This window comes from Saccostrea echinata, unplaced genomic scaffold, assembly GCF_033153115.1.
Source record: "Saccostrea echinata isolate AGI-Se365-2 ecotype Australia unplaced genomic scaffold, CSIRO_AGI_Sech_v1 ptg000012l, whole genome shotgun sequence".
NCBI classification, from domain to species: Eukaryota; Metazoa; Mollusca; class Bivalvia; order Ostreida; family Ostreidae; genus Saccostrea; species Saccostrea echinata.
In genome coordinates this window covers 4104371-4126790 of record NW_026889761.1, presented here as the reverse complement: position 1 = coordinate 4126790, position 22420 = coordinate 4104371, and the positions used below count along the sequence as shown (strand labels likewise).

Genomic DNA, 22420 nt, shown 5'->3' with positions numbered 1-22420 from the left:
GGGTATTTAGAAAATTCATGTAACATTCTTTTCCAAGACTATCAGGGACAAACTAATTTAAAATCTTAATATGCAAACATTCCCAAGTTACTTATGTTTTTTTTTTAATTATGGACCCAGGGGTTAGTTAGGGCTTAAAGGTGCTTGGACACAGATTTGAAGTTAACATTTTCTCAAATTTTCAGTATAATATCATGACATATGTTTTTATAGCATTTCACATGGAAATAAAATAAAAAACTTACTTTATCTGGAAATTATTGAAACTACAAATTTCAGGACACGTTTTATTGACACATCTATGCACTTTCACAAAGTAAACTTTATCCTTAATACTTAAGAAAAGTAAAAATTTTGTTGTGCATTAATGAAATATACTAAACTATAATCCAGAAAATAAAGGGTAGAAATGTGAGAAAGCAAAACCAACTCACCAGTATTGTCAGTCCATGCTCAGTGATGTGTGCAGAGTTTAACAAATTGAACACACCCGGTGAAACGTAAACATTAACAATAACAGAGCTCGCGCCCTGTTTACAAAAAGTTTACGTTTCACAGGTGTGTTCAATTTGTTAAACTCTGCACACATCACTGAGCACAGCCTGACAATACTGGTGAGTTGGTTTTGCTTTCTCACATTTCTACTCTTTATTTTCTGGATTATAAGTTAATATGTTTCATTAATGCACAACATTTCTACTTTTCTTAAGTATTAAGGATAAAGTTAACTTTGTGAAAGTGCATAGGTGTGTCAATCAAATGCGTCCCGAAATTTCTAGTTTCAATAATTTCCAGATAAAATAAGTTTTTTATTTTATTTCCATGTGAAATGCCAGAAAAAACATATAAGTCATGATATTATACCGAAAAGTTGAGAAAATAATAACTTCAAATCTGTGTCCAAGCACCTTGAAATTGGGGATCAAATTTTGCATAATTCATGTATTCAGGGGACATAATCTTGTTCTCTATAACAGTAAGGCCAGATGAGTTGTAACGATATTGTAGCATCCCCATGTTGTAAAGATTCAATGTCATGACCCCTTAGTGCTGGCGTTGGGCCACAATATGGGCTAATAATTTTTCATGTGAATAAAGAAGGAGAATAAAATCTTTTAGAAATTTTCTGAAGAAGAACTTTGACCCAAGTTACTCAGGTGAGCATTGTGGACCATGAGCCTCTTGTTAAAGAAGATATAGACATGAGTTGATACACGAGCAAATCTATCATAAAGCCCTTGGTGCTTTATGGATAAGATCACATGACCAACCCATATCCATACCTTGATAGATGTATAAAATTGATATTTATTTTTGCAAAGTCATGATTTTCCTAAGGCAAAAATTTTAAGTGTTAACTCTCACTAGTACATGCAATATTTGTTCATGTAACTAATGTACATCACATGCCTAATCAGGTTATGTTTAAATTTGTCTGATGTTTTGTACCATCTTTGATAGAAATATTGCACATTTCCTTAATACATTTATGTTTTTGTTTCTCAGTTTATTATTTTAAGTAAATGATATCAATATCAGGACTCTTTAACATCAATCATTAGCTCTTTGTTACTTTCTTTCATGCACCTCTAAGGGTGTAACCTTTTTGTATCATTCAATTTACTGATGCATCTGCCAACAATTTATGCCCCCATAATCAAGTTTTGCTAAGTCTGCCTGACTGTCTGTTTACAAAACTTTAACCTTGCCCATTATTTTTGATTGGTTGGAGTGGGGGCTTTCATATTTCAAGTGTATTCTTTGTGACAACACCTTTATGTTTGACCTCTTGACCTTGACTTTTCCAAAATTTTACCAAACTTTAACCTTGGACGTAACTTGTTAATGGTTGGTGCTAGGGCTTTCTTACTTCAAATGTTTATAGCTTGAGTTAAAACATTTCCTTGTGTGTTAATATTTTTGATCTTTTGACCTTGGAGCTTAACCTACTTTTGAAAAACTTTAACCTTGGCCATAGTTTTTGAATGGTTGGTGCTAGGGCTTTCATATTTCACATCGGTACTTTATGGATAAGATCACATGACCAACCCATATCCATACCTTGATAGATGTATAAAATTGATATTTATTTTTGCAAAGTCATGATTTTCCTAAGGCAAAAATTTTAAGTGTTAACTCTCACTAGTACATGCAATATTTGTTCATGTAACTAATGTACATCACATGCCTAATCAGGTTATGTTTAAATTTGTCTGATGTTTTGTACCATCTTTGATAGAAATATTGCACATTTCCTTAATACATTTATGTTTTTGTTTCTCAGTTTATTATTTTAAGTAAATGATATCAATATCAGGACTCTTTAACATCAATCATTAGCTCTTTGTTACTTTCTTTCATGCACCTCTAAGGGTGTAACCTTTTTGTATCATTCAATTTACTGATGCATCTGCCAACAATTAATGCCCCCATAATCAAGATTTGCTAAGTCTGACTGATGGTCTTTTTACAAAACTTTAACCTTGCCCATTATTTTTGATTGGTTGGAGTGGGGGCTTTCATATTTCAAGTGTATTCTTTGTGACAACACCTTTATATTTGACCTCTTGATCTTGACTTTTCCAAAATTTTACCAAACTTTAACCTTGGACGTAACTTGTTAATGGTTGGTGCTAGGGCTTTCTTACTTCAAATGTTTATAGCTTGAGTTAAAACATTTCCTTGTGTATTAATATTTTTGATCTTTTGACCTTGGAGCTTAACCTACTTTTGAAAAACTTTAACCTTGGCCATAGTTTTTGAATGGTTGGTGCTAGGGCTTTCATATTTCACATTTGCTTTTCTTGTGACAAGAACTTTCTTTGGGAACCAACAGTATTGACCTTGACGTTAGAGTTTGACCTACTTTTGTAAAACTTTAACTTTAGCCCTTATTTTTGGAATGCTTGGTGTTAGAGCTTTCATATTTCACACTTTTATGACAAGACCTTTTTCTAAGTTTTAATATCTTTGCTCTTGGAGTTAGACCTTCTTTTAAATAATGTTAACCTAGACCATAATTTATGAATGGTTGTTGCAAGGGCTTTCATGTTTCACAGGTATATTCCCTGTTACAAGACCTTTCTTTGGGTATCAACATTTTTATGTCTTGACCTTAACCTGAGAGTTGGACTAGCATTCTAGACCCTTTAACCTTTGCAGTGAGTTGCCATGCGGGGGCATCAGTGTTTCAAAAACACATCTGGTTGATTTCTTGATCAGATGACTACTAGAGATTTACTCTTGCTTCTTTTTTTAGATGACAAATACATATGCTGACATCTTGGAGCAGATAGATAAATCCAGAACAAGACAGATAAATCCAGAACCATAGATATATCCAGAACAAGACAGATAAATCCAGAACCATAGATAAATCCAGAACAAGACAGATAATCCAGAAACATAGATAAATCCAGAACCATAGATAAATCCAGAACAAGATAGATAAATCCAGAACAAGATAGATAAATCCAGAACAAGATAGATAAATCCAGAACCATAGATAAATCCAGAACAAGACAGATAGATCCAGAACCATAGATAAATCCAGAACAAGACAGATAATCCAGAAACATAGATAAATCCAGAACCATAGATAAATCCAGAACAAGACAGATAAATCCAAAACCATAGATTTAGAACCATAGATAAATCCAGAACCATAGATAAATCCAGAACAAGACAGATAAATCCAAAACCATAGATAAAACTAGAACCATAGATAAATCCAGAACCAGACAGATAAATCCAGAACAAGACAGATAAATCCAGAACTATAGATAAATCTGGAACAAGACACAGATAAATCCAGAACAAGACAGATAAATCCAGGGCCACAGATAAATCAAGCAAATAAAAGACCAATAAATCCAGAACCAGACAGATAAATCTAGAACCACAGATAAATCCAAAATGATAGGTAAATCCAGAACCATTGATGAATCCAAAACTACATAGATAACTGTAGATAAATCCAGAACCAAACAGCTTGAGAAGTAAAAATGTCAAAGACTGACAGAAACTTGTGCAGTTTTTCACAAGGTCAAGGACAATAACATTGTGTTTTTTTTGTTTGTTTTTTTAATTATTCTTAGTTGATAATCATGTTCATGATTTTTTATGTTTCACAATAAATTATTAAAATAAAAACTTCTTTACAAAGTTTTTACAAGGTAAAAAAAAAAGTATAACAATTATCATTCATGTAAACAAGTATCACACATTAAACATTACAACAACCATTTATAAACTTGACAAAATATATCTCACAGTTGACATTACAACAAACATAACTGTGACAAAATAGAAGTATTATAATATATATATATAACACAAATTCAAGAGATTAAACTGCATAGAATAGATATGTACCATAAAATGTACCATAAACAACACAAATTATCTCGAAAGATAGACTGTAAGCAGTCTCGAAAATTTGGGTTGCGAAAAGCAATTTTCAAATATTTGTGGAACTTATAATGGTACTTAAAAACAATAAATTAAATAATAATTTTAAAAACATGAGTACTTGAATGTCTGTTGAAATATGTTGTGAAATGATGCAATAAAATCAAAACTTAAGATTGTGAAAAAAATGGTTAAATGTTCCCAATGTAATTAATTTCTTAATAAATAGATTAATTTTACTGAATGTCTTGGTAAATGCACCAGGTGATGTACAGTGGACTTCTGGATAAGAATAGAGAGTGTACAAACCAGTTTCTGACTAGGATCAAAAAGTTGTGCTCAAAAAGGAAGTGAACACATTCCAAATATGGATACAGAATGGGATATCTTTTAAATAAAACACGACTTGGTGAGTTGAGGTTGTGTAACAGAAGATGCCAGTCTAGGAGATCGAGTGTTCATGCTGTAGGCTTCCCAGATCTCATGTAGTTTACCCAGTTTGTACTAAGACATTTAGCCTCCTAGGAAAGAAAGTGGTTAGCATTTAATTAAAGGTTTTTAAAAAAGGCATTGTATTCTGGATTTCTGTAAATAATCAGGAGAAAAATGGCTTACAATGACTTTGGCCTTGGACCTGATTTCATCCATGGTGAGGGGTAAGGGAGCTGGGGGCAAGGTCAAAGCTTTATCTTCCTTTACATCTCCTACACTGAAAGTCTGCCTCCTGAAATGAGAACAGTTATGATGTACATACAGTGACTAAAATAAATACCAAATGATGAAAAACACTCTCTACCATTGGCTCATACATTCACCTCAGTCATTGGCTTGTATATATCACAGTGATAAGCACGAGAAATAGTGTAAATTGTTTTCATTCATTATAATAAAATTCCTGCACTAATGTTTGTCCTTTCAGGTAGATATTTACTAAGTAAATCTAGAACTATTAGTTTAATAATATGAAATAATCCTTGGAATATTATACTTTTTACTTTATGTCAAAAATCCTGATGTGAGCCCATTGCAGAGATGTCTGAGAGAGGAATGAACTAACAACTTTGCAAGGGAGACTGCATGAAAAATAGCCAGTAGAAAGTCGATAATGAAGTATTAATCATGAGTTCCCTCCCTATAAATCTCAAAGCAATGGCAGACATTAAACAGATTGTTATGGAATTTTGTCATTTTATGATTTAAATTACTCTTTTGATATGAAATTGCAACACTCGTAATTATTTTTTGTAATTTCAATTATTGATTTCTAAAGCAGAGAGACTGACCTGACAATTTTGGAGGAGGCTTTAGATGCCCCACCTTACACTTTTTTTTAGGCTTTAGATGACCCCTGACTGTACAGATTGATTTCTGAGTCAGGGAGACTGATCTGACAATTTTGGAGGAGGCTTTGGATGACCCACCTGACAATTTTGGAGGAGGCTTTAGATGACCCCCGACTGTACAGATTCTCTCTGCTTCCTTTCTGAGAAGCCAGATTTTCTCTGCTACCCCTCTGGGATACTAGGTTAGTTCGAGTACTGGCCCTAGAGACTGGCACAGACTCGACGAGTGGACCAAATATTTCCACAGGGTCGGGAACACGAATGTCCTCCTCGGTGATGTAAACATCCTCTGGAGCTGGTAAAGTTGCCACCTAGTGTGGAAAATTAATAAATAGTGCAAGAACCATAACTCAGTACAGCAAAATTTCTATCACTGTTATTATTCAGAACAAATATGGATATACCGGTACTTTGAAAATATTTTACGTAATATACAAAGTGCTCAATAAGCAGTACACCATCAGAGATCTAGTTAAATCTTAAGACTGGGAGGTGGTTTTTGTTTATCAACACAAAAGCAAAAATAAAGTATTTTAGAAGGTTGTATAGTTCACACTCTCCTTGCAAAGTAAGAGATGTCATCAATTACACACTACAGTGAAACAAGTTTTGCAATTGTGCAGAAAGTCCATCATATTGTGAAACTAACAAGTCTGCTCAGGTTAAAACAAATTATCTTTCAGTGTGCAAAACACCAAATATTACACCTACAAAGTTTTTGATTCCGCAGTACAGTGCTCGCTGAAATCAAACAAAAAAGTTCTAGCTACATACAACATAGAGACTATTTGTACAAGTATGCACTATTGAAACTCAAAAATAGTGTATTCATGCCTTTATATTATTAAAGTAATTTGATTTAAAGGTTTTGGAAGTTAAACAATGAGTGCACTAATAAATTTCATGCATATTTATATATTTCAACCAAGAAATTTGATTTAAAGGTTTTGGAAGTTAAACAATTAGTGCTTTAATAAATTTCATGCATGTTTATATATTTCAACCAAGAAATTTGATTTAAAGGTTTTGGAAGTTAAACAAGTAGTGCACTAATAAATTCCATGCAATATGTTTACATATTTCAACCAATAAATTAGAATATTTTGGATATTCATTAGTCATGAAGCAAAATTTTTTTTTCAGTCGTTACATTATGCACTAATTAGCCTTATCAAATACAGCTGGATCTTTAAGATCATCAAATCAGCTAGCTTTTCAAATCAAACATGTCTACAAATCAAAATAAGTTCTTATAAATAGCTATATTCACACAGTTAAGAATGCACACGATCTATGATTTAATGTTCTCAATACCGAAGGGAGGTAACTCCCGGTCATCATAGCAACATACTCCTCATCTACCTATAGGGACAAAGCTTAAACATGTCATTACAGATTACAGGAAATAAGACTTGTCAGAATATTACAGATATATATTATAATGACCTACCACATCTCGAAGACTATTTCCCTCCAAGATTTGGTTGATTTCACCATGTTTCTCCAGTATCCTACAGAGAGAGAAGAGGGATTTATTTCAATAGTGCTGCTCATATTATCAGTGTAATGAATTTTTGAAAACATAAAACTTAGGCTTGAAAACATTGGAAAACAGCTGTAGGTTTGTGAAATGTTTTTTGCACATTTCCTCTGGTTTTACAAGTACCGTAAATCATTTTTCATTCATGAAAAATTTCATTTTCAAATACATTTGTTTTATACAGGATTCTGTAAAGCAGTAGTTCAAATTCATATAATTCTTATCGCTTATAAATAAATGCCTTTCTCATGAAAATAAGGAGTCACATAAATTTTGTGATCTACTGTATGTTCACTACCACATTACACGGTGTGATACCTATTTGTTGCTGCATTGTAGGCCATTGACAGCTGATACATTCTGTATATACATATACATGTATCTACTGTATATGTATTATGAGGGTGTGATACCTGTTGGTTGCTGCACTGTGGGCCATTGACAGCTGATACATTCTATATATACATATATCTACTGTATATGAATTATGAGGGCATGATACCTGTTGGTTGCTGCATTGTGGGCCATTGACAGCTGATACATTCTGTATATATATATATATATATATATATATATATATATATATATATATATATATATATATATATATATATAAATATATAAATATATATATATATATATCTACTGTGTGTGATTTATGAGGGTGTGATACCTGTTGGTTGCTGCATTGTGGGCCATTGACAGCTGATACATTCTGTTTAGTTTCCTCAGAAACTTCTTCCTTTGTTTTATTCTGACCTTCAAATCAATCTCTCTCTGCAACTGTAAGTAAAAGGGAAAAAAGATTAATTATATTAACAGTCATAAAAATATACTCAATCACCAGTGGTAAATATAATCATTGAAATGGAAGTTTTATTCTTTCTTTGATGACACGTAAATGTTGCAATAAGTAAAAACATTAAGACACCATCCCATTTATTTTGGTTGTATTGGCTACTATTATCAATGCATGCATGCTGAGCACAGAAATTGTTACTTTGACATGTTCGTAATCTGAACTATAGCCCATATTCAGTATGCGGTATTAACTGTACGTTATACACATTATCGTAATCTGAACTATAGCCCATACTCAGTATGCGATATTAACTGTACATTATACACATTATCGTAATCTGAACTATAGCCCATACTCAGTATGCGATATTAACTGTACATTATACACATTATCGTAATCTGAACTATAGCCCATATTCAGTATGCGTTATAAACATTATGTTTATAGTCGTCATTTACCTCCTCAGGGTCGGGGGGTTTCTCTCCAAGATCTATAGTAAAGCTCTTCATTGGTGGCATCTGTGTCTACAAATTAACAAATACACAATTAAATCTTTATACTGATAATTTCTGAACTCCAGGAAGACATGCACATGTATTTTAAAAAATCCATGTTTTATGTAGACATATAAATGCAATTCTTCTTTGGAAATTCTTTAAAGCAGATCATGCCTTGTTTCACATTGGCTTTTTCACAGGTGGTGTTTTTGGTTTGACATTCAAATTTCTTATCAAAAGTTGCTCCCCTTTTCAATGCATTTGCCATTCATTTGTTTGGGATAATTTGTTTTATTAATATGCATCCCTCCTATTAATACACTCTTGAAGACAGTTATCACTTGTAATGTATTGGTTCAGTTATCACTAGAAATGTATAAATGTATCAGCTGAGTTATTATCACTAGAAATTTATCAGCTCAGTGGAATATTAGTGCACTGCTACATTTATATATACCTGCATGGTTACTTATATACTAGGCAATTATACCTTTGTTAAGTCACATGCAATTTTACTACTTATATAAACAAATATTTGACATATTATTTCCTGATGAACATTTTTACTGTCCAGTGATCACACAGTTTTAAGCCATCACCTGTTTTCTTTAATCATGTTTAGTCAGTTATGTTTAGTAAGTACCTGACTTTTATTGTAAACTGACATTATGGAGGCATACTAAGGATATACAGCAGTAACACTATAACATATATTTTATTTGAAGCAAAATTGAGTTACCTTCCATTCATCTTTTAATGGGGCCAATTGTGACTGCTAATAAGTTTTAACAAAATTTTATGCTTTTATTAATAGAATATTATGAAAAGAAGTTCTAGTCTAGAAAAAAAAAAGAAAAAAAAAGGTATGCATCAAAATTTAATGGAAGAGAGTTTAATCTTTGAAAAAACCATTTTAGTCTCTAAATCTTTACTTTGAATGGATTTTTTTTATATTAAATAATTTGTCATTCTAGTTTTAACCTATCAATCTGTCCAGTGACTGTGTCTTATCTTACCTTTGGGAACCTCTTCTCTAGGTCCTGGGCGGCCTGTCTGGCAATCTGATGGGGGGTCAAGCTCTTACCCTGCTGTAATATAGAGAACAATACTGACTACTGTATGAACCCTGCTGTAATATAGAGAACAATACTGACTACTGTATGAACCCTGCTGTAATATATATTTGTTTTACAGATGCTTTCTGACATTTTATTACATAATTTGAAAACAAATGTATGGAGCATCAAATCACTTTGCCTACCTCATGTTTATGTTTGAACTGTTGAGTGACGGCCCAGTCCTGTCGTGTATCAGGTCTAGAAGACCGCTCGGATATATAACTCAGAGATCGGGGAGGTAACTCTGCCAGTGAGGCATGGGGGAGAGACTTTTCTGGTTTTAGGTTAGTCACACTTGTGGAACTGACATCTAGGAAGTAAAAAGGTACACTTATAGGACACAATATTTTTCAATTTCAATTCTTACTAGAAAATGAAGAAAAAAAATATTCGGATATATAACTGGAGACACTAGGCAATTTCATTTCTCATACACTTTTATAAAACAGAATTTAGTATGAATTTCTGACCTTGCTTGACTGAGAACTTTGATGTGTAAGAATTCAGAAGAACGGGGTCCTTAGCGTCTTCTCGGAATTTATCAATATCAGCTTGTGTTTTTAGCTTTCCCTCCTTAATCAGTCTGTCCTGTATCTCAACTATCTATAAAAAAAAAAATTGCATGTAAAATTAAATGTACCAACCAGACGGAGTATATATTCCTGTGTTTTCTGTGTTCTTTTGCAAAGTGTTGGAACCCTGTTTACACTAAAATGAATTATGCCAAAATTATTGGCATACCTTTGAGCAAGCAAAACATCAAATTTTAATTTACACACGCCAAGAAAACTCACCAATACATGTACATTCTTTATTGCCTTTGTGTCATCGTATTGTTAACTTTGCTGTTTACTGCTTCTTAGAGAAGATTTACATACCCTTGCTCTTTACTGCACCATTGCAAAGTTAACTTTGCTGTACCCTTATAAAGCTACCTTTGTTAGTTTCTGAGACACATGGTTAAGTTACCTTTGCCGTTTCTGTCTTTGTTATGTATTTCAGATGTTCATTATTTGTAGTGAGAACGTGCCTCTCTTTCTTTTTATGGGCCTTCTAAAAAAAATAATAAACATCAAATTTATCACTGAAATATGTGTTAAACCAAATAGTGCAACTTGTTATCTATCTGCTAAAAGAAACATGTCAAACACATGGAAACTAGAGTTGTCTCTATTTGTCATTGTTGTAGTGTGACCCATCCTAATACAGCATACTCACAGACAGAAGGGAAAATGTTCTTAGCTAAAATAAACATTGTTTTAAAAAATTTCACTGAAAAATTGAAAGCTTTTTAAATATTTTTTATACATAGTTATTTAAGATTTAAAAAAAAATGGGAAAAAAATTCCAGATTTTAATATCCTGAATGATTCCTCCCTGTACAAAGTCTGGTAAAATTCCATAGAGCTACACTGAAATTGGGGCTGTGTTCAAGATCGTAGTGCCTAACCTAGTATCTAGGTGGTATACATCTAGCTCTATTGAACGGGCAGCTCGCCTAGCTGCTACATGTTAAACTTTAGATACAAATATCTCATTAATTACTAATTTTTGGAACAAAGTGAACTGACCCCAAGTGAAAATGGCTGGTATATGTAAATTTACATTTAATTTGCTAAGATGGAGAATAGAACCCAACTCTTTGTGAGTATCTTGTTGATGTGAAGCAGTAACTAAAGAAGCCATCTTGGATTTGGTACCTAGCATCAAATATTTATGCTAGCTTTCTCTAGGTATTGGGCTAGACTAGCATATTGTTCAAGATTGTAAACCTATGTAAAAGCTACAAAGCTGCTACAATCTTGAATCCCTCCTATTCTAAATGTTTTGAAATGTCATATAGACAGAAAAACAGTTTGACAAATAAAGGTGAAAACATGACCACCATGTTACAATGAAATTCTTGGAGTAGCCGAGTAGGTATTTCAGTTATAATGTGATTACGAAAGAGATCTTTTTTACTGATGAAAAAATATATGTCTTCATCGTCTCTGTCTAACTACTGAGGAAATTAAAGAATCTATGTAATGACAGGGCAATTTCTACTTATCCATGCCACAGACAGGTCTAACTGTATGTTTCCAGTGATAATTAACTACAGTGTGATTTGTAATGTTAAGAGTGAAGTCAGCTAGCTTAATAAGATATACATGTATATATTGTAGTCTACTTCTACTCCCTATTACCAAACCTTAACTTACTAGTACTCTCTTCTTCTTCTGAAAATGTAACATTCTTATCATAAATAAAAGTTTATGTGGTAAGATTGGGACATATGAATGACTTCAAATGAATGCATTCTCTGTTATACTATATAATTTCAAAGGATGGTGGAGTATTCATCATGCCATTTCAGAACCCAGGATTCTTTGATGTTTTATGTAATGACTTGAAGGAGTGAGACCAACCTTGTTTGCCTTGGCGACCTCCATGATTTCTACTCGTGGAGATTTGATCGGAGAATTAGTGTTCCTGTCCTGGAACTTGGTGACTGACGTTGCAATGGCTGCCACTTTTTTGGAGTAGAAGCGGTCCTCCACGGGTCTATTGTTCAGGTCATCCATTACTTGTATGTATCTCTGTGTATCAGAATATTATAGTTCTTATCAGAATTCAATACAAACACTTTAGATCCGTACTTCCTCTGATAACAGGAAATTAATAAGTTTATAACATGAAACAAGAATGCAAGATTAGAATTTACAAAGACATAATGACAAAAACTCATTATTCACAACACAATGGCATTCCTATAGCACTGCATCCCATAACAACCAGTCAGGAGCATCACCAACTTTAACATCACAAAAGCAAAGACACGATTCACAGCAAAAATAAAAAATTCTTATCACCAGTAATAATAATTTACATACGTGTTGTATATGTTGATCAAATGACTTCAGATTAAGTAAACTTTACTACGATTACAAGTTATGACCCATTAAAAAAATATTGATGGTTTACTGTTTACATTGAATATTTTGTTTTAATTATCAAACTAAGGTTAATATCCAAAACATGGCAGATTAATTATAAGATCACACTTTACTGACTTGCATTCTGTATGTGAATCTATGGATGTATGTGGATTTGTGGATGTATGTATGTGGATTTGTGGATGTATGTATGTGGATTCATGGATAGATTTCATAATTTACTGTAAACCAATGTCCCTGTGTGGTGACTTACTTAAGATTTTATTTCTTTTTCAAGGATGAATTTCTTTTAATATGTACATCAGTAATAAGTGTCTGACTACATGTACTCTTAGACAGAAAAAGTTTGAAATATTTATAATTAAATGAAAATAAAAACTGTTGGTTTACAATATATTACTCAAACTAAGCTACATTCCATTCACTAACAACTAAGTAACCTTTGGTAAAAATGGTAACAGTTTAAAAGTTTGGTGAGAATATAGTAGATATATTATGTGTAAGTAGAAGCTTATTCCCTGAGTGTATCATTTGTAAACACTAGTTCTATTTTCTGTTCCAGTCAGAGGAATTCTGGGAGATTTTCTAGTCATCTGTCTATTTCGTGCTGGTATTACTTTTTCTAAAGAAAAGAGAGCATGCTCTAAGTGCCATTTGTCACCTTGTAAATCTTATAACTCTGTAAAATTCACAGGCAAAAATCAAGAATATTGAATGAATGGTACAAGAAAGTTTGAAGTGTGTATGATTTACTGATGCAAGTTAATTCTATATTATACTCCAATTAGTGCATTTCTTATAAAATCAGTATAGTTACTGTATATGATATTGCCTGCATGTATATATGCAGGGTACTTGCATATACACATAAGAAGTTAATACCAATGACTAATACGAAAATATCTATACTCGTAAACTTAAATCATCATAATCAGACTAGATATAACACATTTACTTCTTACACAAAACATGCACAACATCAGAGTTAAACACGAGTTTGTTCAGATTAACTGAATCTTTGGCATGCTCTTATTCCAATCATCTTTACAAGTTAAGCAGATTGAATTGATCCAAAATTTAAGGCAGATTACTGATTACCTCCAAAAGTTTGTTAATTCTTCTATATTCTTAGGTACACAGATTTAAATGCCACATGTATCATTAAGAAGTTTTTTTAACATTATTTTAATCTCATGAATCTAAATCTTGTACAGAAGAGGTTTGTGCACAGCTGAAAGAACAATGGAGTTTGTTTTCTTAATACACACAAAATCTGCTTTTAAATGTCCAAAATTCTGCTTAACTTTACAACAAAATTCACCACATCCTGTTAGTTACCTCATGGGCAGTGCGAGAATCCAGCTAGGTGACAAAATTCAGTGATCATTAAAACATGTACAATTATTACAGTCAAAACAAGACAAATTACATCTAAGTCCTTGAGGTATAAAATTGACAACTTTCACTCTCAATTAAAACACAAAATCTTTTTACTTCATTCTATTAATTACAAGCTTGGCCAACCTCATTTAATTGCTGCAAATGTTAACCCACTTACACCTGATCTAGCAAATTCCTTTACCAAATTAAATGCAATACACTACATAATTAAATTTTCACAACCTTTGCACTGATTGAATTCTTATAGTCCAATCAAAATTGTTGGGATAAAGAGAAACTCGAAAATGGACAATATTTTGTTTTGTTTTGTTGTTTTTTAATTAGTAAAATGATAATGCTTCCACAGAAGAATAAGAAGAGTTACCTCCTCTTGCTTTTTTCTCCTCTTTTCCTGCACCTCATCATCATGTGCCTCAGATTTAGAGACTTTCTTTGAACTTTTCTTCTTTTTGTTTTCTTTATCCTGTTGAGATAAAAGGAATTCTCAGACAATCAGAATCAACATACTCTGGTGGAAAAGGTCAAAACTTACAAGCAATAATGAATTAGTTCAAATGGTCAAAATTCTATTATTTTTTAACTTATGAAAAAGCAAATTTCAACATTAATTATTTCATGTCACAAAATACTGATCGACATTCTGAGGATTCACAGACAGCTTGAAATTCATGGAAATTAATTCTCGGGAGAATAAATATTCATGATGCTTCCATTGAAGCTTCAGCATAATAAAGTTAGTGTATTATTTGTAGTATCAGTACAGTATCAGGAGTATGTAACATAATGCACATTTAAATGAATAATATTTAAATTGTTTGATTTAAGAACTCAAAGCTCTGTTTTAAAAAAAAAATAAAAATGAAAGGGGGGGGGGGGGCTGTCATTTTTTTAATAACTACTATTTTTAGACATCACAGTTATAAACTGCTCCATATAAGTAAGTAAATTTTAAGTAAAAATGTACTTGGCAATCTGTGCATTAAAGGCAACTGTGCCAACAAATTCAGGATTAACTTCTTAATCCTCTCACTGCATTTCTATTGATCAAACTCTACCGAGGAATTGCTAAACCTTTGTGGTTAATACAGTGGCGGTATTTCTACCAGATTAAGTTTTGGGGCTGTATGTTTATACCTGGCCCTGTGAATTGTGTACTAATTAGATTATTAATATCCTCATCAGGTCTCTACCCTGTTATGACAATCACTATAACTATAATGCAAAATGACTAATAAAATTGTACTTGATTATTCAGCATAAAGTTACGACAACTATTTTTTTTTTGATAAGTAATAGAAAGAATGTAATAAATTATATGCCGACATAAAAGATCCTATTAAATGAATTCTTTGAGAAGATACTAATAGCAGAGCTTTCAAACGATTAGAAACTGGTGGTACTTTCATCAAAATAGAAGGTACCTTGTGGACGCAATTTTAATTAAATAAGTAATCAATTATTTTGGCTGGTACAATCATGATTTCAGTCAGGTAAAAGTACAGGTACCAGCAGATTTTGAAAGCCCATAACAGTGTGAATTTCACTCAAATTTTCAACATAAATGGCCCATACAGCCAATGAGTATCATCTATTCATCAACACAGCATTACTTACAGAGTCGTCCTAAATGTTAATAATCCCCAAACTATCAGTATTTACATCTATACCTCAGCAAGCTGCAAGAATGTAACTCGCTGGGAAATAAAAAATTCGACAGACATACAGGTGATGTCCTTCCAAATTTTATTTCCCAAAGATCTACAATTCTGCAATTAAGTATCAGCCCACTTTTAACCTATTTGACATATACAGACACTTTAAACTTAAAACATGTAAAATAAGAATTAGTGCTCTTTTTCCATTTTTTTAACAGTACTAACCCTTGGATCTTGTTCCTCTCCATACTCGTCCAGCACTAGGGGGAAATTAGACCTCGAGTGACATCTGTCTGAGTAAGCGCTCTGAATACGAGAAATGTCTACCCTCTGAGATTGGGAAGTGGTGGGAATCTCTGAGCCCCGATCATCTTTTAACAACTCATCCTAAACAAGTCCAATTAAAAATGCATTTTCTCATTATAATATTTGGCAATCTGAGAAAAAAAAATCAAAACTTTCTTTATAAGATATCATTCTTATATGCATTTCATGTACAAGTAAATCAAGAAAAAATATATATATATATATATATATATGTATATTTATAGCATCAAAATATTAGTAATGATACATTCAAAAAGATACATGTATTATCAAAAATAGACTGTTTGAAAATTGAATGAAAACTATGCAAAAAAAAGCACTTTGGTTTAGTTGGTTAAATGCAATTATATATGAATATAATTATGACAGCTTTGTCTGTGGTTTGACTAAACCAAAGGAAACTAACCTTCTGAACAGAAAATTATGTACAAAAAATACATGGAACAGAGAAATATTCTTAGTAAAAGAAAGAGCAAACAAGGCTCTTTGAATTCCAGTTCTAAAGTTTATTTCTCATGAGTTTAGGAACCTGTGTAATTTCTGAATTGTACGTGTTACAGTGCTTTCAGATCTTGTAAAAGATTGCCAATCAGCAAGCATTAATAAACTCAAATAATTTCACATTTGGAATATATTGTTTACTTGTTTATCTACAGTGCTCCCTCGGTATATTGCCAACTTTTGTCCAAGACAGATTTTGGCATTAAAGCGAGGGTGGCAATATAACGAGTTCTGTCATAAATTACAATGCAGTAAGCCCAGTTCAAGATGAATACGTAATTTATTTTAGTTAAAATCAAATGTCATGCTTTTGCGCATGTGTACATACATATACACTCAAGCGCAACTTTCATTTCTTCCGGAAAAAAGTCATTAATGTATTTGTTTTTAAAATGAAATGAAAATGTCACAATATTACGACATTTTTCAATTTCCCGCTCATTCGCTCTTCTGTTGATCCTGGGTCGAAGAATTTAACAACCTGATGATAATGATGATAACGGTGTCAATAGCAGTTATAGTCTCTCGGTATACAAAAGTTTTTGAGGTTTATCGTCAATATCATCTGAATCAGAAGTAGATTACATATGTATTTCACCATCTCAATAATACTAGATCAGTTAAAAAAGTTCGGTAACAGACAAATGGAAAGTCACGTGCCAGGGTACATGAACCTGTTGTAATATACACGTATTCTCATGTTTGCTAGTACCTGAGTACTTTCTCTTCCTATTCTGTTTTGATATTCATCAATCAATCCATTAGGTGTCCAACAATTGATGACTGTTTCAGGGGTAACGGAATCCCATGCTATTTTCACGTGCGGAATTATAGTAGTCTAAAAATAGAGATGGGATTTCCTTAGAATTTAGAATTTGGTTTTTTTTATATATGGGGAATAAAATGATTTTTTCATTTATTATGGCCTGGTCCGGTGAAAGCAACAATCGGCGATTTACAGTTAAATAAAATGTACAATTATTTGTTTGGGTTTATTTTAAATTTTAGTTTGTAATCTAAATTTGTACGCTTTCTCTTCCCTGACTTTCCCATTATTGTGATGAAATAATACTTCTATCTTATAAAAACAACACAAAAGAAATTGCTAATTTTGAGTTTTATAAAACGATTATCTTTAATTTAGCTGAACTCCTTGTTCAGCCAGTCACGCTTCACTGTCAAAGCACGGGTGTGACGTCCAAATTACCGACGCGCGCTAGATAATTGGCATTGTTACCGAAGGTTTTCCTTATATAATTTGACATTTTGTTTCCCCAAACAAGTGGCGGATGGCATTAAGCGGGGGTGGCAATATAACAGGTGTATTAAGACTGGGGGAAATCCGTTCTTGGAGAATTCCTGGCATTAAGCGGGGGTGGCAATATAACGGAGGGCAATATACCGAGGTAGCACTGTATATTCAAAATAAAGAAAAAAAATGCTTCTTATCATAATTTTTTGCTAGAATTCAATTAAAAGAAAAAAAAAACAAACAAACAAAAGCCAAAAAAAAAAAACAACAAAAAAACAAAACAAAACAAACAAAAAACTTGCTAATTTTCATGAATAAATTGGTTAAGTTAGAAATATATTTAAAATTAATTCTAATGTTATTTTTACTTGTTGCATTCACAACCAACACCCTTCTTAATTAATACTTTGAAGATTTTAAATATCTACTTCAGCACTGTCTGAGAAATTTATGCTTTTACCTGTGTTAGATATGCTAACTAAATTTCCATTAATTAAAAATTTTTCAAACTTAAATCTTAACAGTCAAATAAATAACATTACTCTGTTATTACCTTACGTCCCTTCTTTTTTCTCTTTTATAAAAAACAAAACAAGTTTTGAGTGGTATGTAAATAAAAGGCTCTGACATTTACGAAAAGACGAAAAATATGTAAACACTGAGTAAATTCGAACTGTACAAAATTCTTCAATTTAGAAAAAATTAATTTATACACAATTTCATTTTGGACAGACGTAAGAAATACAAAAGTATGACATACATCAGAGCTCTCATCTCTAATTTCCCGCTCTATATCAGGTGTTGTGATCTTAACTTGTTTTTTAACAGACGGCTCGTCCGCCATCCTGCGTTTGTTGTCGTCTTGGTTGCCGCCGCCTCGTTCCCGACTAGTATAAAAACTTCGAACCCGACGATATTGTTAAGAAAGATCTTTTTAATATACACAGATCGGATCAAATCACACATAATCAATATCGATATTAATAAAAATATTCAAGAATACATAACAAGAAATAGAAGGTTTGGGAGAAAATATTTAAATGGTATGTCAAAAGTGAAGAGCTGGTAATTACATTTGAATGAATGAATGAATAATAAATAAATAAATAAATAAATAAATAAATAAATAAATAAATAAATAAATGAATGAATGAATGAAAGAATGAATGAACGAACGAACGAACGAACGAATAATAAATAAATAAATAAAATAAAATAAAATAAAATAAAATAAAATAAAAAATGAAATTTTAAACATTAACATACCTGATTATGAAATGCCCCGAAATTATTTTAATTAAAATTAAATCCCTGATAATAATGTACTTAAATGTGTTCCAAATCACTGATCTGCATAAATTTACCCTGAGAAGATACCGTAAGCTAAACCGTGTCACCGTAATTAACAGCAAGCACGCGTTATTCCCCAGCACACTGGCCTATTTACACCTGAAAGCGACAAAAACTTCGAGTTAATGGCTTCCAGAGGGAAACAATTCACGTGCCAAAAATAGAATGATGCGATTGGTCAATCGTATTTTTAAGAGTATATATAAATAATGAATCAAAACAACATTTTATCAAAAACAAATATTTCATTTGCACAGCACAAAGTATCAAAATATGGAAACTTATCCCAGTTTTCCAGATATACTGCAAGATCCCAACTTGACAAGAAATGAATCAAATTTTATGACCGAAACAGAACAAAATCCAAATAATGATGCAAAGGGTATGTTGAATATATCTATGTATCGGTCATCCCTAAGTACATATAAACATAAAAAGAACATTTTAAAATTTTAGCATAGATTTGTCGGTTAAAAATTAAAAAAAAAAAGTCAGCAAGTAATTAACCAACGATGAAAGTTAAGCTTCATCATTGTCACTTTCTCTTCCTTATGTCTTTCTGACATATTTTCTATTTATCGATAAAAATCTAAGCAGTCACAAATTACAATGCAGATTTTTATTGATAAATAGAAAATATATGTCAGAAAGACACAAGCCAGAGAGTGACAAAAGAATCAGTTTAATTAAATCTAATGTCTGAGGATATTTTTAATTTAATCAGGTTTTCATGGCGTTAACCAGCTTGGTGGAACATTTATCAATGGACGTCCATTGCCTGAAAACATCCGCCAAATGATACTGAAGTTGCACCACGACGGCGTGAAGTCCTGCGAGATTTCCCGCATTACCAAGGTCTCTCACGGCTGTGTGAGCAAGCTCCTCAACAGATACCAAAATACCGGATCTATAGCGCCCTCTACCGCCGGCGGATCTAAACCAAAAGTATCGACAGACGCTGTGGTGGACATGGTTGTAAAATACAAGACAGAAAATCCAGAGATGTTTGCACGCGAAATAAGACAGCTCCTCATTCAAAACGCGGTCTGCTCCGAGGATAATGTACCAAGTGTCAGCTCTATCAACAGAATTTTACGACGAAACGACTTAGGAACGAAATCTCTTCCCATGGGATCAAACATGCTGGAGAGATTTAGCACCTTGTCAGGAATGAATAACTTCAAAGGAAGTGAAATCATGGTCAAAAGAATTGCAGCATTCCAGCTGCAAGATCTAGGGGTTTCCTCATCACAACTAGGAGGACACAATCATCAGTCCTTAAAGCGGAAATACGAGGACGAAGACACCACTAATCCTTCAAAGGTCCAGAGAACCGAAAATAGTACTATCGGAATCACTAATCAACCAATAGCTACAGAAATGAATAAACCCAATGTAGAAAACCCAGAGACAATGCAACAGAAAAGACTCCCTGGCACTCTGAAAAACCCCGTCCCCATTCAACCAAGACCTTCCAAAATGCAAATAGATGCTTCTGCGGCGTCTGACCTCCATCATTTTAAACCAGGTCAGCTTATTACTTTTGTGTCACAGAATGGAAGAGCAAACTCAAGAAAACTCCAGGGAACAAAGAAGGCACAGTCTGATGGTCTGCAAAATAGGATTCCCGGAACAGAGATGCTAATCCAAAACGCAGTTACAAGTCAACACATTTCTCCCTTAGTACAAAACTCGATATCATCGATATCATCTACTGACACTTTAGGGTTGATATCAACTGTAACACCACCAAATAACGATCTTTCTCTATCATCGAACGATCACCACGACAACACAAGTTCTTTAGATGACAAAAACCGAGAAGCAGGGGGGTTCCAACCCTTCTCCTTCGTGGATCCGACTTTTGGTTTAATAAGCGTGTCACCAGCACCACCCGAGATGCTTTCTTTTTTGGGACTGAAGAAATATCAACAAACAGAAGAGTCTCAGAAAAGTACTAATAGTACAATCTTTAATACTAATTGCACAACTATCCCTGAGAAGAATAAAACACGTATCCCTGAAACGAATAATCCAGCTCTTCTTGGGACGAGTAATGCAGCCATACATGAGGCGAGTAATCCAGCTATCCATGAGACGAGTAAAGCAGCTATTCCTGAGGCGAGTAATACAGCTAACTTTGCAAGCAGCGTCAACAGAGTTCAATACAGTTTTGTTGAAAACCAGATGGTTAATCATGAAAAAGTCACCGACAAAAGTTCTCCATTGCAAATCTTTGAAAGTGCCTCCTTTCTGCAGCAGCTGAATTGTTCATTAGAACCAGAACACTGCTCTCCTTCTGTGTGTGACGACAGAGATTACGCAGTGGAAGAGTCCTTTCAGCGTGACCTTGACGCTTTCTCCATTGACCTTGGTACAACCTCTGAATCTGATCTGTCCAGTGACCACGACTCAATTTTAGATTCCCTGTATCGATCTCCTCCCAGTGTCACTGGCGGACCCCAGGGTGAACAAACACTAATCCACAGGAAAGAGTTATTTCCCGTTTGTTGACAGTTATCTCACTGTCTCAGGTCCATGATGGTGCTTTTTAATTGAAATTTGATGTTCAGATTTTACTGCAATAAAATATAGTATTTCTTTATAGTTTGTATTTGTCATTTACAACTGTCTGTAATTAAGCAAATCAATGCTTATTTACTATAATATTTTTTTAGCGAATGATTATGCTGATGGTGTGTAAAGTCTCAGTTTTCTTGACACACTTTCCACTTATCCTAACACACTATTTAATTGTAATAATACTAATTTTAAGATTTAATAGAATACTACTGCAGGACGAAGGGAGGTAGTCTTACTGAGCGACTAAATCCACGAAAAAGAAAAATACATATTCATTTTTCAGTTTCAATTAGCTAAAAGGGGATACTCGTGGTTTATATTTCTTGCATCTTTCGGTGGATTGTAAATACACATTTAATGTTTGTGTAAATTGATTGATAGTTTCTAGACATTTCAAGAACTGGTAACTAATTATTGCTCCGAATCTATAACCAACATCACTACCTCAAAATAGAAGTCACTTGTGTATAAATTTATTAGATTAACCAGTTGACTAACGTATTTCAAAGTTATTTTAAAACAGGAAAGTATTTTCCTCGTGAATAAAAAAAGTATTTGGTATTATTATTTGTATAATTTCCAGATAAAAGTGAAGTGGTCTTAAACATTGCGACATTCTTTGATCAGACAGTATCATATACTACAAATATGTACATAAAGTGAAACTCCACTTAAAAGAAAGCCGCTGAATACTATTTGAACATC

At 32.9% G+C, this 22420-nt stretch overlaps 3 protein-coding genes across 6 annotated transcripts in view; 2 read left to right on the top strand and 1 right to left on the bottom strand.

The window, feature by feature from the left end:
• The window catches only part of LOC133185610 (testis-expressed protein 11-like), a 30373-nt gene extending 26268 nt beyond the window's left edge, over positions 1 to 4105 (top strand). The window contains exon 29 of the mRNA XM_061320924.1: positions 3260 to 4105. Coding sequence (XP_061176908.1) covers positions 3260 to 3334 — 75 coding nt within the window. The 3' untranslated portion in view covers positions 3335 to 4105. The remainder of the gene's footprint in view (positions 1 to 3259) is intronic.
• A 173-nt stretch (positions 4106 to 4278) lies between these two features.
• On the bottom strand, positions 4279 to 18652 carry LOC133185205 (uncharacterized). Of its 4 annotated transcripts, none has more exons than XM_061320293.1 (16): positions 18543 to 18652; positions 18336 to 18356; positions 15928 to 16089; positions 14412 to 14510; positions 13985 to 14008; positions 12119 to 12289; positions 10680 to 10763; positions 10181 to 10313; positions 9854 to 10020; positions 9609 to 9680; positions 8554 to 8619; positions 7967 to 8076; positions 7204 to 7264; positions 5832 to 6064; positions 5026 to 5134; positions 4279 to 4931 (listed from the first exon to the last, which is right to left on the bottom strand). In XM_061320293.1, the coding sequence occupies exons 1-16, from the start codon at positions 18624 to 18626 to the stop codon at positions 4869 to 4871; spliced, it is 1659 nt and encodes a 552-aa protein (XP_061176277.1). In that variant the 5' UTR covers positions 18627 to 18652; the 3' UTR covers positions 4279 to 4868. The 4 variants fall into 4 exon arrangements, with proteins under 4 accessions (XP_061176277.1, XP_061176278.1, XP_061176280.1 ...); XM_061320294.1 differs by having other exon boundaries at positions 10680 to 10760; XM_061320296.1 differs by lacking the exon at positions 13985 to 14008.
• A 753-nt stretch (positions 18653 to 19405) lies between these two features.
• LOC133185609 (uncharacterized) lies at positions 19406 to 21646 on the top strand. Its single transcript, XM_061320923.1, has 3 exons — positions 19406 to 19514; positions 19857 to 21095; positions 21267 to 21646. The coding sequence occupies exons 1-3, from the start codon at positions 19406 to 19408 to the stop codon at positions 21644 to 21646; spliced, it is 1728 nt and encodes a 575-aa protein (XP_061176907.1).
• Positions 21647 to 22420: the final 774 nt, after the last annotated feature.